General features: G+C 45.0%; 1 protein-coding gene across 1 annotated transcript; it reads right to left on the minus strand.

Annotated features, from left to right (window-relative positions):
- Window positions 1-1,015: 1,015 nt before the first annotated feature.
- Window positions 1,016-9,405, minus strand: LOC134281493 (uncharacterized metal-dependent hydrolase HI_0081-like). Its single transcript, XM_062763959.1, has 2 exons — window positions 9,375-9,405; window positions 1,016-2,081 (listed from the first exon to the last, which is right to left on the minus strand). Exon 2 carries the CDS (start codon window positions 2,048-2,050, stop codon window positions 1,598-1,600), a length of 453 nt encoding a protein of 150 aa, XP_062619943.1. The 5' UTR covers window positions 2,051-2,081; window positions 9,375-9,405; the 3' UTR covers window positions 1,016-1,597.
- Between the last annotated feature and the right edge of the window lie 3,353 nt (window positions 9,406-12,758).

The raw sequence follows: 12,758 nt of genomic DNA on the forward strand, positions 1-12,758 counted from the left end.
CACTACACCCGTCTATGGTAACCCACTACCGTCAAAACATAGTCAACAAAAAAATAATAAACAGAAACTAAACAACCATACATTCACACAAAAACTAAACAATAAATAATAAAATACAACAAAAAAATAATAAACAACAAAAAATAAACAAGAACAGCAAAGCCATCGTTGATCATATTCATATGGAAGCAAAAAAACCGGAGTAGATGGGTAAATTCAAATCTGCTTACTTCATGAGCCTCAGTGGATAGTGTGCAGCCACAATGGATGATTGATTTTAACATAAAGAATACAATTCGAAATATAGGAAATACATAGGGAAACTCTTCAAGTCTTGTGCTAGGAAAAGCAAAGCCATGATTGGTCATATTTATATGGAATTATCTTCGGGTAGTGTAGATTAAAGCTTGTTAAAATTAGGACCCCTTGGTAAAGGTGCCGCCACAATAAGGGATTAAAGTTTGAAAATAGACATATATAGGAAAAAATGCCTTTTCAAGGACTCCAAAGCCATCACTGATTATTTATTTACATGGAAGCATCATCAGTTTGTATAAATTTAATTTTTTTCGAATTATGACCCCGGGGGATAAGGTTGGGCTGCGATAAGTGTTCAAAGTTTAACATATGAATACATAGGAAATTCTGTAAAAGTCTTCTTTCTAAGAACAGCAAATTTATGATTAGTGGTATCTTAATTGAAGCATACTCAGGTAGTGTAAATATTCATGTTTTACATAGGAACAATAAATGATTAGTTATATCACATTAAGGCATCCACGGGTACTGTAAAGTCAAACTGGTTAAAATGAGGCCCCAGGAGGTAGTGCTGGGGGCCACAATGGGGGCCAAATCTTTTTCAAATGAATACCCCTATAAATAGGAAAAATATACTGTTCAAGAACAGTATAGTGTTTCTTTGGCTACATATAGCTGTGATGGCGGATATCAGAAACACTACGGTAAATTCCGCACGTTTAATAAGTTAGTGGTCGCCAAATATGTATCAACAATAATACAGTGGCTTACAGACAATGAGATGACACGTCCGGTCGGTTCAACAATCAGCACAAGAGAGAGAGAGGGTTACGTCATAGTCCGCATCATTGCTGGACACGTGATCGGAGGCTACCGGGGAATTCGTCCCCGGCTCCTCCAGGACCACTACACTCCTCCCCATTTTATAACAGGGCGTCCCAGCCCGTACTATATATACAATGGAACAACTAAGATGTACAATCAATAAAAGTTAACACCTAACAGGGCCTATCTCACATACATACACATGCATTCACACAATAATAAAGCTTTAAACATTAATGTCTCTATAATAATAAAAATCACAGATTTAACACTTCATATCACACAGTCACTCATCCTCCGCGTCGTCTCGGAACACCACGAGGTCCCTCGTTGTTACCATCCTACTCATGTCGTCTACCAAGTGGTCCAACGTTGATACATCTGGATAGGCTCTGCTTAGTACATCTAAGGCGACATCTATAGTGCGGCTAAGACATCAGAACTATCTGCTCCCGATTCAGGTAAACTCAGGTAAGTAATTCGGGCTATACGTCCCGGCTATAACAGCACTAGTTTATAAGAATCCCCTCAACTGGGGTCCAAAGAACACTCTAAAGTTCCTGAAGACAAGACCCGCTAGCAAGGCGACGTCCTGTCCCCTCGCTGCGGCGATTCGACGGTACACTTCTCCGATGTGCCTGGGGCCCATCGGCGCTTCAACCCCACAAGGAAAATCAGGACTGTCCGACTCGACTAACAGTCGGTCCATAGGAATAGCTCTGACTCCCGATAACTGTGTCGCGGACATATCCGCGATTTGACCTCCTATTCCAAAGAATACGGGTCTGCCAGACTCCACCCTGAGCTTCACTTGCTCCGGTCCACCAGTGAAACCACGGACAAAGATAGGTACTAGGATGGGAACAAACATCCCGTCCATCAGGGTAAGGCAATCTTGTGGAGGGACGCGGTCCAAAGGGTCATCCGCTGTTCCCTTCACAACCAATATCATCCCGGTACTGAACATCGCCTGGCGGAAGAACTCCGCCAGCACGAACCTCTGGCACCTCTGAGGTTCCCTTCCTGCACTTCAGCATCACTCGCCGGTGCGGCCACTTCTGAATCCGCGTCGCTGCGTTCCCGCATCTCTACCTCGGCGGAGCTTCCGCCCTCAAAGACAAACTCATCAACTTCCTTAGACATCACTTATGAACCTACAAAGACAGGTAAGATTATTCAACCTATGTCTAACTTACTAATTCATGTACAAGTCTACCTTAACCTGATGTAAACCCAACTGAGACTTGCACATGCTTCCGCATCATTGCGGAAACCTAACTACTCTAACTAACCAGTGTCGACTCCGACGGGACTACATTCGGGGCAGATATATTGAGGTATCGACTTGGCATAGTCCTCACTTATCCCTACACACCCTGGGTGAAACCAGTCCCGACAGTTGTCGCACTGCACCATCATCCCCTTGGGATTAGACTTTACGCAAACACAATCTTTCTTGGTTCTAGTCCACCTAGTGGCTCTAGGTCTCTTGGGCGATTGGGGTTGTTTAGATTGATCTAATCTTTCCCTAGCCCGTTTGCGAGTACCCATATACGGACCTAATGACTCCGCTGGTTTGGGGCTAGATTTTGAGTGACCCCCACTCCCCGGGCTCTCAGGACTAATTCCTGAGTCTGCGGTCCCCAGCGGTGCTACCACATCATGCGTAGGAGAACTATCCCCATCTCGGGCTACTGACTGTCCGGGCAACCTATTCTTATAGTTTATTAACCATTTGGGGAGTTGCCTGGACTCGCACCTTTTAAGCTTGTCATGGTGCATGACCTTCACCTCGCGCCGAGATTTTACAACAAATATCGTGTCCGATTTAGCTTCGGTTATTATCCCAGGACCCCTCCATACTGACTCTACCTTTTTTCCCGCATTGCGGCGCCAGTAGACCAAATCTCCGACCTTGAACTTACTGGTAAGGACCTTAATGTCATGAGACCTTTTCATTGCCTTTTGCGCGACTTTTAGTTTTCCGCGGGCAATGTCGTGCGCGCTCTGAACATTCTCTTCTAGATCACGTACATACTTGTCGACCTCACCCTCCTCCCCATTTTGAAAAGACGTGGAAGGCGGTGGGGCGAACATCAAGGTTGCTGGTATATTTACTTCTCTACCCAGCATGAGACGATTTGGAGTGTATCCAGTATGGCGGTTTACCGCGGACCGCAACGCTCCAGCCAATGGGCCTAGGTACTTATCCCATGACTTGGGCTGGCCATCTACGTAGCAACGAACCGCGTCCATTAGAGTGCGGTTGTAGCGCTCTACCTGGCCATTCCCTGACGGACGGTAGGGTGTGGTCCTGGCTTTATGGATCCCTAACATGGCACAAATCTTACAGAACAGCTCACTCTCGAAGTTACGGCCCTGATCTGTAAAGATTTCGTAAGGATAGCCAAATCGAGAAAAAAAGTCATTGATAGCGGAACGGGCGGTAACTTCCGCTGTCTGAGACGGAAGCGGAATACATTCTACCCACTTGGTAAAGTTATCTACCATCATAAGTATGTATTCGTTCCCGCTATCAGTTCGGGGAAGCGGCCCGAGAAAGTCTAAATGTACCCTCTCCATCGGGCTTCCGGCTTGGTAGCTCTTGAGCTCTGATCTGTTCGGCAACGAACCTCGCTTATTCCTCGCACATACGTCGCAAGTCTTGACATATAACTTAATGTCCTTTGTCATGCGCCACCAGTAGAACTGTTGCTTAAGTCGTTCTTTAGTTCTCTGAATTCCCTGGTGACCAGAGGACGGTATGTCATGGCATAGGTGCATGATCTCGGATCGGTGACTCCGCGGCACTAGGAGCCGACGGGGCGCATCCGAGTCATCCGGTTCTCGCCAAACAACCCCTGTCTCGTCGAGATAAAAACAGTCTCGCTCCAGAAGATAGCACTTCTCTTCCGGACTACAGATAATTAAGTCACTTTCGGTAGGTAAGTCTCCAGACTCTAAGTACTGTCTTAGGTATACTATAGCTTTGTCATTTTTCTGTTTCTGAGCTAGGTCTGCGGGACTGTATGAAGATAGGGAAATTCCCGCAGTGTCACCTGTTAACTGAGAGACTTGAGGACTAACTGCCTCAATCTTGGGATCTAGACTCGACACCCCACTGACATTAATCTGAAAACTGGGAAGTGCAGAAGCACTCGCAGTCGAGGGAGTATCTTCCCAAGAACTAGACACAATGGCCTGACGAAGAGTGGGATGTAACGAATCACAGTTACCCCCCTCAGCGGACGGACTTTCCGCTGGCACAGGCGCTTCGTCAAAGAGTTGGGACAAAGGAATTACATCGTCTATTTCGGTGTCAAAGTCATGCCAGCGCTCGTGGGCTCGGCGGCAATAACGGCATCCGCCGCAGGGCAAGTCTTCGACCCTAATTCTCGTCGAGTACCCCTGGCATGAATCGGGTATGTCCCGGGACAGAGCGTCAGCATTCACATGCTTCTTTCCCGGGCGGTGTACGATCCGCATGTTGTACTGGCTCAATTCCTCGAGCCATCGAGCAATCTGGTTCTGCGGATGCTTGAAGTTCATTAGCCAGACCAGGCTTTGATGATCGGTCCTGACTGTGAACTCGCGACCCAGCAGGTAATGGCGGAATTGTCTGGTAAACTTAATAACCGCCAATAGCTCTTTACGAGTAGTACAATACCTGCGCTGCTCTGCGGATAGCACAGCACTGCCATACCCTATTGTTCTTTCTTTCCCACCCTGGACTTGGCTTAATTCCCCGCCTACGGCATAATCCGAGGCGTCAGTATCCAGGATGAAATGACCTGTACTGTTCGGTATCGCTAGAACTGGAGGTCTAGTCATTAACTGAATGAGTTCCTCGAAAGCATTATGTTGCTCGTCACCCCACCGGAAACCACTTTTTCCGGTAACCGCATATAGCGGAGCCGCAATTCTGGAGAAGTGAGGGATAAAACTACGGTGATAATTGGCGAAGCCAAGAAAGCGCTCTACGCCCTTAACATCACGCGGAACTGGCCAGTCACGCACTGACTCGATGTACTGATCCCCCATCTCAACTCCGTGCTCGCTAACGGTTCTACCAAGGAACTCGACCTTAGTCTTAAACAGCTCGCATTTCCGAGGCTTGAATTTAAGGCCATATGCTCGGAACCGCTCAAACACTTGTCGCAGGTTATCAAGGTGAGCATGTGCGGAAGATCCTAGGACCAGGATATCGTCTAAGAAAGCTAAGGCGATCTTCCAGTTAAGTCTGTGTAACACCAAATTTATGGCTCGAGCGAAGGTCGCGGGGGCATTACACAGACCAAATCCCATTCTAGTAAATTCAAATAAGCCGTATTTTGTTATAAAGGCAGTCTTTTTCCGGTCTTCCGGAGCTATCTTAACCTGCCAGTAAGCCGCATTAGCGTCAAGCTTGGAGAACCAGCGGTTTCCCGCTAGCGTGTCCATGCACTCCTCGATGAGTGGCAGAGGGTACGTGTCCTTGACTGTCACCTTATTCAAGGCTCTATGATCCACGCACCAGCGGACGCTGCCATCCTTCTTCCGGACCAGAACTGGGGCGGACGCCCAGTCTGAAGAAGATGGCTGGATGACGCCGGCTTTCAACATCTTATCGAGATGACCCTCTTCCTCCCCTTGAAAAACAGCGGGGGTGCGTCGTATCCGCTGCTTGACAGGAGACGCGTTACTGGTGTCTATTCGGTGTTCGATCTCGGAAAAAATTCCGAGATCAAGGTCATCAGTAGCAAAGACGTCGGCAAATTTCTTGACTAGCTCCGCTGCCTGAGATCTGACTTCCACAGGCGCGGTCTTATTTAACTGCTCTAAGAGTGGGGTGATATGGTCATAAGTCTTATCCCCCTCAAAGGTTACACGCCGCACTGTGGGTCTAGCATCATCAACTAGATCGGCGGGGACTGCTTTCCCCACCTTAGTGCCTGTCTTAACAATATGACTTCGGTCTGTCAAGTTCAAGATGCACAGCTTGGCTCTGTTTCCTGCACTGTTGTATGTCCGCGAAGCTACTATACCAGGCGGAAATATGCTGGCTGGCTCCAGCATAAACTCTGGCATATCGGAACTAAGGGTACTCTCGATGATCTGAGCAGTGTGCGGGGGGATCCGCACTCTGCGGACTGAAACCGCATCGAGTACTGGTACTGATTCATCAACACTCATAGCAAATGTAGTGTCGATGCCCTTGACCCTTAAAGTACCGGCTTCACATGAAATTTCTACACCATGCTTACGCAGGAAATCTATTCCTAAGAGCATCTCATCCTGCAGAGAACCAACATAGATCGGGTGAGCAAAATCATAATCCCCGATGCGTATGTTAAGACAACCGAGATACTGAGCGGTCATACCAGCTCCCTCGCCAGCTAGCCTAACATTAGTATCGCTTATAACTTCGGGCTGCGGCCTCAAAGACTTGTAAACTTCGCTTGATATTATGGTTATATCGGCTGCTGTGTCGATGGTTGCTTTCACTTGTTGGCCTCCTACTCTTATCGGAATACGCCACGCCCCTGAACCAATGGTTTGACTACCGGACCTAACAGACGGAATTACATAGGTCGCGTTCACATTCGGTTCATAGAACTTGACATCTGTTTCATGGTCTGACGCATTATGTTTGTCTTTAGTTTTGTTACTCGATGACTTCAGACAAGGCTTCGGGGTCCCCGATCTACGCCTTCGCTGGCGGATCGGGCAGTCGCGAAGCAAGTGCCCTGGCTCTTGACATTCAAAGCATATAATAGGCTTCGGTGCGCGAGAACGGCCCCTATTCGGTGACGGATCCTTCGAGGATCCTCGCTCGGGACTTGATCCTCGGGTGCGGTCCTCCGAGTCACTGGAGTAATGTTTCTTACCTGAGGCCCAATCCGGCGACTCGGAGCGGTCCCTGCTGGCACGGCGATCAGAACGGTCTCTGCTGGCACGGCGAGGACGGTCCTCGCTGGCACGATCATAGGAACGGTCCCTGCTGGCACGATCAGGGGAACGGCCCCTGCTGGCACGATAAGGACGGTCCCCGCTGGCACGATTAGAGCGGTCCCTTGACTCCGAGCGCTCTCTGCGTGCCACGTAAAGATCTTGACACTCAGAATCTGATCTGGCCCGATAATAACTCGGATTTGGCGACTGACTCCGGTCATTATGACGGTCTCTAGAGAGCGACCTTACCGCTCTCGGCCGGCGGGCTAAAGCTCTGCGACTAAGCTGATAAGTTTTAACTCTCTTAATCGCTTCTTCTAGAGTCCCCGGGGGTTTATTTATTAACTGCTGCCCCGCCTCGCCGTCATTACACCCAAGAGCAAAACGAACGATTATCTGCTCTTGGAAGACCTCTGGCGAAGTACCGCCACCAAACGCTTTCTGGGCAGTGTCCATAACTCGGTCCCCCCATTGCTCTATAGCTTCGTCCGCTCGCTGGCAGATAGAATTGAATTCCAGCTGTGAGGCGGCTCTGAGGGAAGTTTTACCGAATCTCTCCTCCATCCGGAGAACGACCTCTCGGAAACTTAACAGCGCGCCTCGGCGTCTGAGGATATCAAAGTACTTAAGAGCTGCCCCCTCTAGCGTGAGACTTAGGGCAAACAGAGAGTCGGGATCGCTCCACTGATGATATTCGGCAATAGTGGAGAACTTTGAGTAGAAGGGTCCCCATTCTACATCCCCGTTATATCTCACCCCTTTGACCTCGGCCGGAATATTCTTACTGACACAGCTACGGGTACCAGGCAGCGGGAAGTAAACTTGGCAGTGGGCTCTGATACTCGGTGGTCATTAGCGAATGACCCTGTCCTGCATTATGCAAACCCCCATAACTAGGTACAAACGACGAACTACCCCCTAATGTAACTGACTCCCCAACCAACCTACCATAGTGGCCAGCGCCCTGACCACTCGAGTTAGAAACACTAGGATGCGCGAACGCTAAGGGCAATGTCGCGGAAGTACCCACTCGGGTGCACCATGCAACCTGACCCGGAACCGGTGGGACCGTGCTGGGAAGCACTGGGTAATCGGTCCCCCCTGACGCGAATGAACCCAAAGTAATAGTACTCGGAAGTCCCGAGGCTAAACTGTCATTGCCAAATGATGATAGGGAATGACCTTGAGACATGTGTACATTGGGTCCCCCCACAGAGACAGATATAGACTCTCCGCTATGTGCGGACACTACTGGGGTACTTGCAGGCATCTGATGTCCGGGTAGTGCGCTAGGGACCCAAGGACTCCCCTGGCTACTAGTCACTACTGACTGACTGACTCTATTATCCTGCATGGGCGGGGGTGACTGGGGCTGACTGGCCTTCATCATTCCAGCCAACATTAGTGTGATATTACCCAACTGGCCCCCCATATTTGTCTCCAAAGACCCAACCTGTTTTGACATATTTGTCTCCAAGGCACCTATGTGGGATCCCATAGACCCCAGCTGCTCTGACACATTGGTTCCCAGGGTATCTATATCCCCTCTCAGGGCCCCGATATCTTGACCTAGGGTATCCACCCTTTTATGTACTATACCAATATCTTGACCTAGGGTGTCCATCCTTCTATGTACTGTACCCATTTCCCCTTGGATTCGGTCAACCGCTCCCTCCAGTATCTGCTGTCGTTCCTGGAGGAGGGAATAAAATGCGGACCATCCGGGTGTTTCCCCTGGACCCTCCGAAATAGCTCCCTGAGTGAGTGACATGTCCCCCTCCCCATACTGAGTGATATTATCCGGGGCACTCCCCCCCCTGGGGCATTGGTGTACTAGCAACACCAGGGACGGACTTCACACTCTTAGCAGGCGGGACTTTCCCTGGACTGCACTCTAACGGGGTACCTATCAGACCAATCCGGTCTCCTCCCCCTCCGCGAGCATACCAGCCCCCCTCGGGTCTCAAAGTCCCCCTACCCAGACCAAACGAGCTAATCTCACGGTCCATAATACACACCAAACCACAAGATAAATTTATTAAAAACACATAAAAATACCTCGCGGCTAATCCGCTGAAAGTACACAACAATTAACTAAATGCACAAAGACTTCAACCTTATAAATTTGCCTTACATAATAAAAAGTCACAAAAAATTCAAGATGGCGACGGCACTAACAACACGTGGTTAGGCCGGCACCCCGCTGCCCAGACAAAAAACCCTGGATCACAGCGTCAATATAGTGTTTTTTTGGCTACATATATCTGTGATGGCGGATATCAGAAACACTATGGTAAATTCCGCACGTTTAATAAGTTAGTGGTCGCCAAATATATATCAACAATAATACAGTGACTAACAGACAATGAGATGACACGTCCGGTCGGTTCAACAATCAGCACAAGAGAGAGAGAGGGTTACGTCATAGTCCGCATCATTACTGGACACGTGATCGGAGGCTATCGGGGAATTCGTCCCCGGCTCCTCCAGGACCACTACAACAGCAAAACTATTTATTATACCTTTATTGATAATACTCGAATTTGATTGGCTGGTAAGAAAACTTTAAAACACAACAATGACTCCAAATGGTACTGTTTACAGCAATTCTGACCTAGGAATCATTGCACGTGGGATATAATGACCCGGTCATTATTTTTAATGACCGCTTAATCAAAAATTTGTTTTTGAGTGAAGTTAATGCATAAAATACTAATTATTCGGAAAGAAAAAACGTTTTTAAAATTGTGCATGGTCTGTTTTGCATTACATACAGAATACGGTAAAATTTTATCGTTACAATATATCGTTTCAATATATCGTTAAAATTCAGTTCAATAGAATGTAGAGGCGGCTCTTTAAAGAGTTGAATTCTATGTTAGATTTTGACTGTGTAGAGGAAAAGTAATCGTTAGTTATAACAATGTATGTCGCTATCAACCAAATATTGTTTTAATCAGTAAAGCATTATGCAAACACTTACACGACTTGCAGACGTCAGTGTAAACAACTTCACTATCCGGTCTGTAGCGAATCCCGATCCCGATGAAAAGAAGAATTGACAACGGTTCGAAATTCAATCTTTTCTATATATATATCGGTATAATAAAACAATTAATTACCCCTTGTGAGTTCAACATGGTGAAATAAGGACCCTCGACCTGGCCCACTCGATGACCTGACCTGACCTGACCTCGGCCGCTACGCGGCCTCGGTCAGGTCAGGTCACCTCATGGGTCAGGTCTCGGGTCCTTATTTCACCATGTTGACCTCACAAGGGGTAATTAATTGTATAGTGTTATACATGTATTCATATGAGAGCATTATCAGATAATTTTATTTTACCCCCCCCCCCCCTTTCCATGAAAGCGCTTCAATACTGATGTGAATTTTGTTTTATTCCTAGCTCTGATTAGACCCATGGACCTCTTGTTTTGCTTTATTCCTAGCTACTGTGCTCTGATTAGCGATGTGACCCATGGGCCTCTTGTTTTTTTTTTTTTTGTTTTTGTTCCTTTGATCAGCTTCTTAGTGAGCGCTACGTTATTACAATAATCATGTTAGTGTATAGTTAAAACTAGCAATAGTGCTCTTTTAAAATCTTTAAACTTTGGCCTCTGGTTTAAAACATGATTCAAATTAAATTGTTGGAAACTTTCTCAAACATGTATTTCTGAAAAAAATATTATAAACTTATTTCTTTTTTCTTGCTTTGCTACATACATGTACATAAAGAATCATTCTACACTGTTATCATCTTTCTGCAAAGTTTACTTCATTATTATAGACATGATAACTATGTGTACCTGTATTTCAGAGAGAGATGATTGATTCAAGGTCTCCAGTGGCCTCTGGTGGACAAGACCTCGAGGGTAGATCAAGATTTGCAAAACTTGGAATGGCAATGAACGACGTGTTAAATCACGCTTACAGAGATATACTAGAGTCAGAAGTACCCCCTTCTGATATTGAAAACAAGGTGAATTTATTATCGAACAAAAAGAGAACGAATCTGAAGTTGAACTCAGATCAAGAGGATCTCTTGAAAAAAGCAAAAACTTCTGGTTATAAGAAATTTGATATTTCATTAACATACAAGATGATAAGAAACATTTGTTCAACGATCCCTAAACCAACAAAAGGAAATTGGGGAGAAGAGCCTGCAGCAGGAGAGGTGACAGTTGGTGACGATATCGAGAGAATTAGGTTAATCCGAAACAGTTTGACTGCACATGTGAGCTCAGCCTCCACCTCTCAGACAGAATTCGATGACATCTGGTCGACGATGTCAGATATCTGCCGAAGATTGGAAGTCTTTACTAAAAAGAAGTACTTTGATAACCTTAATAGCATCTACACTCTTACTTTAAAAGATGAAGATGCAAGGGAACAATATGAAATGTTGAAGAAATTAGTGTCAGATGTACAAGACATTAAGTCAGATATGACGAAATTAAAGCAAAATTGAACACGACAAGAATGTATGCCCAAAAGTGGTCAAACCATGTGAGATTTAAAAAACGAGTGTCATTTGAAACAATTTTCCAAAGAATATAGATAGTTACTGGAAAAAAGAACTTGGACATCCTTAAGGATACTAAAACACTCTCCTTGAGAAAGGAAGTTGAGGATGTTTAAAATACAAGAACATTGAGAGAAATTTAAGACAACTTTAATATGTTAGAATTCGAAATAGTGTTCAAGGTTAACAAGGGTCTTACATTTTGTATAAATAAGAAACTCATGAAATGATGCAGAATTCTAAAGAATTGTATGTTTTACTTGAAAGAGAATCAACAATGAAATTTAAATGATTGAATTCAGGGGACTTGATATGATGAATTGATATTTGTTTATCTTGTTCAAAAATCTAATTTGCCTACTGATCACTCTGAATTCAAGATTTAAAATGATTTTAGATAATGATAGATATAAAATACAAATGTCTTTGCATGGATGATATTTAAAAATGAAATATAGAAAGAGGCTTATGTTTTGAAATACTTGAGGTTAAAAGATTAGAGCCATCATGGAATTATTACAAAATCCAATTATAGTTTATGTTGGATGTTTCAAAAGATTTTGATTTGTAGCATGCATGTATACATGTAATCCTGAAATTAAAGTGCCTATAACTTGTATCCAAACCCATCATTGTCATGTTAATATACTGTGTAAAATCCCGTTGCGTTGCTGTGCAACAATATCTAAGATGTAGTTCTAAATTATCTTATTGTGTGTTTTCTCTTTTAAATTGGGTTTTTAAATGGAATTAAAATTCCTCGATGGTCATTTAAAGTCTACTTGTAAAACCTGCCTTTAAATTAATTTGGGATCTATTAAACTACTACTTGTACTGAATAAGAGATGTTTTACACAATTTAATTGTGTATCAATTGTCTGTGTTACTACTACCTGTACTGAGTTAGGGTTGTTTTTAAAAAAATGTGCATCAGCGCCATGTTTGTTCTACCACTTGTACTGAATAAGAGCTGTTATTAATATTTGTGTATCAATGCTATGTTTCACTACCCTTGTCCTGAATTAAAATTGTTTTAAATAGTAATGAATCATTATTATGTGTTATTACCACTTGTACTGAATTAGAGTTGATTTAAACTATTGTGTATCAATGACCTGTGTATCGACCACTTGTACTGAATTAGAGTAGCTGTAAGTACAGATCTGTATAGAAGTACATGTATATCGGTCACATAACTTAATTATCTTATGCCTGATAACAT

The sequence above is a fragment of the Saccostrea cucullata genome, unplaced genomic scaffold (genome assembly GCF_032062105.1).
Source record: "Saccostrea cucullata isolate Sc308-1 unplaced genomic scaffold, CSIRO_AGI_Scuc_v1 ctg3936, whole genome shotgun sequence".
Classification (NCBI taxonomy): Eukaryota; Metazoa; Mollusca; class Bivalvia; order Ostreida; family Ostreidae; genus Saccostrea; species Saccostrea cuccullata.

What these genes read in the sequence shown, in the direction of transcription:
- LOC134281493 (XM_062763959.1), bottom strand. Translation starts at nt 2,050, where the DNA reads ATGTTCAGTACCGGGATGATATTGGTTGTGAAGGGAACAGCGGATGAC.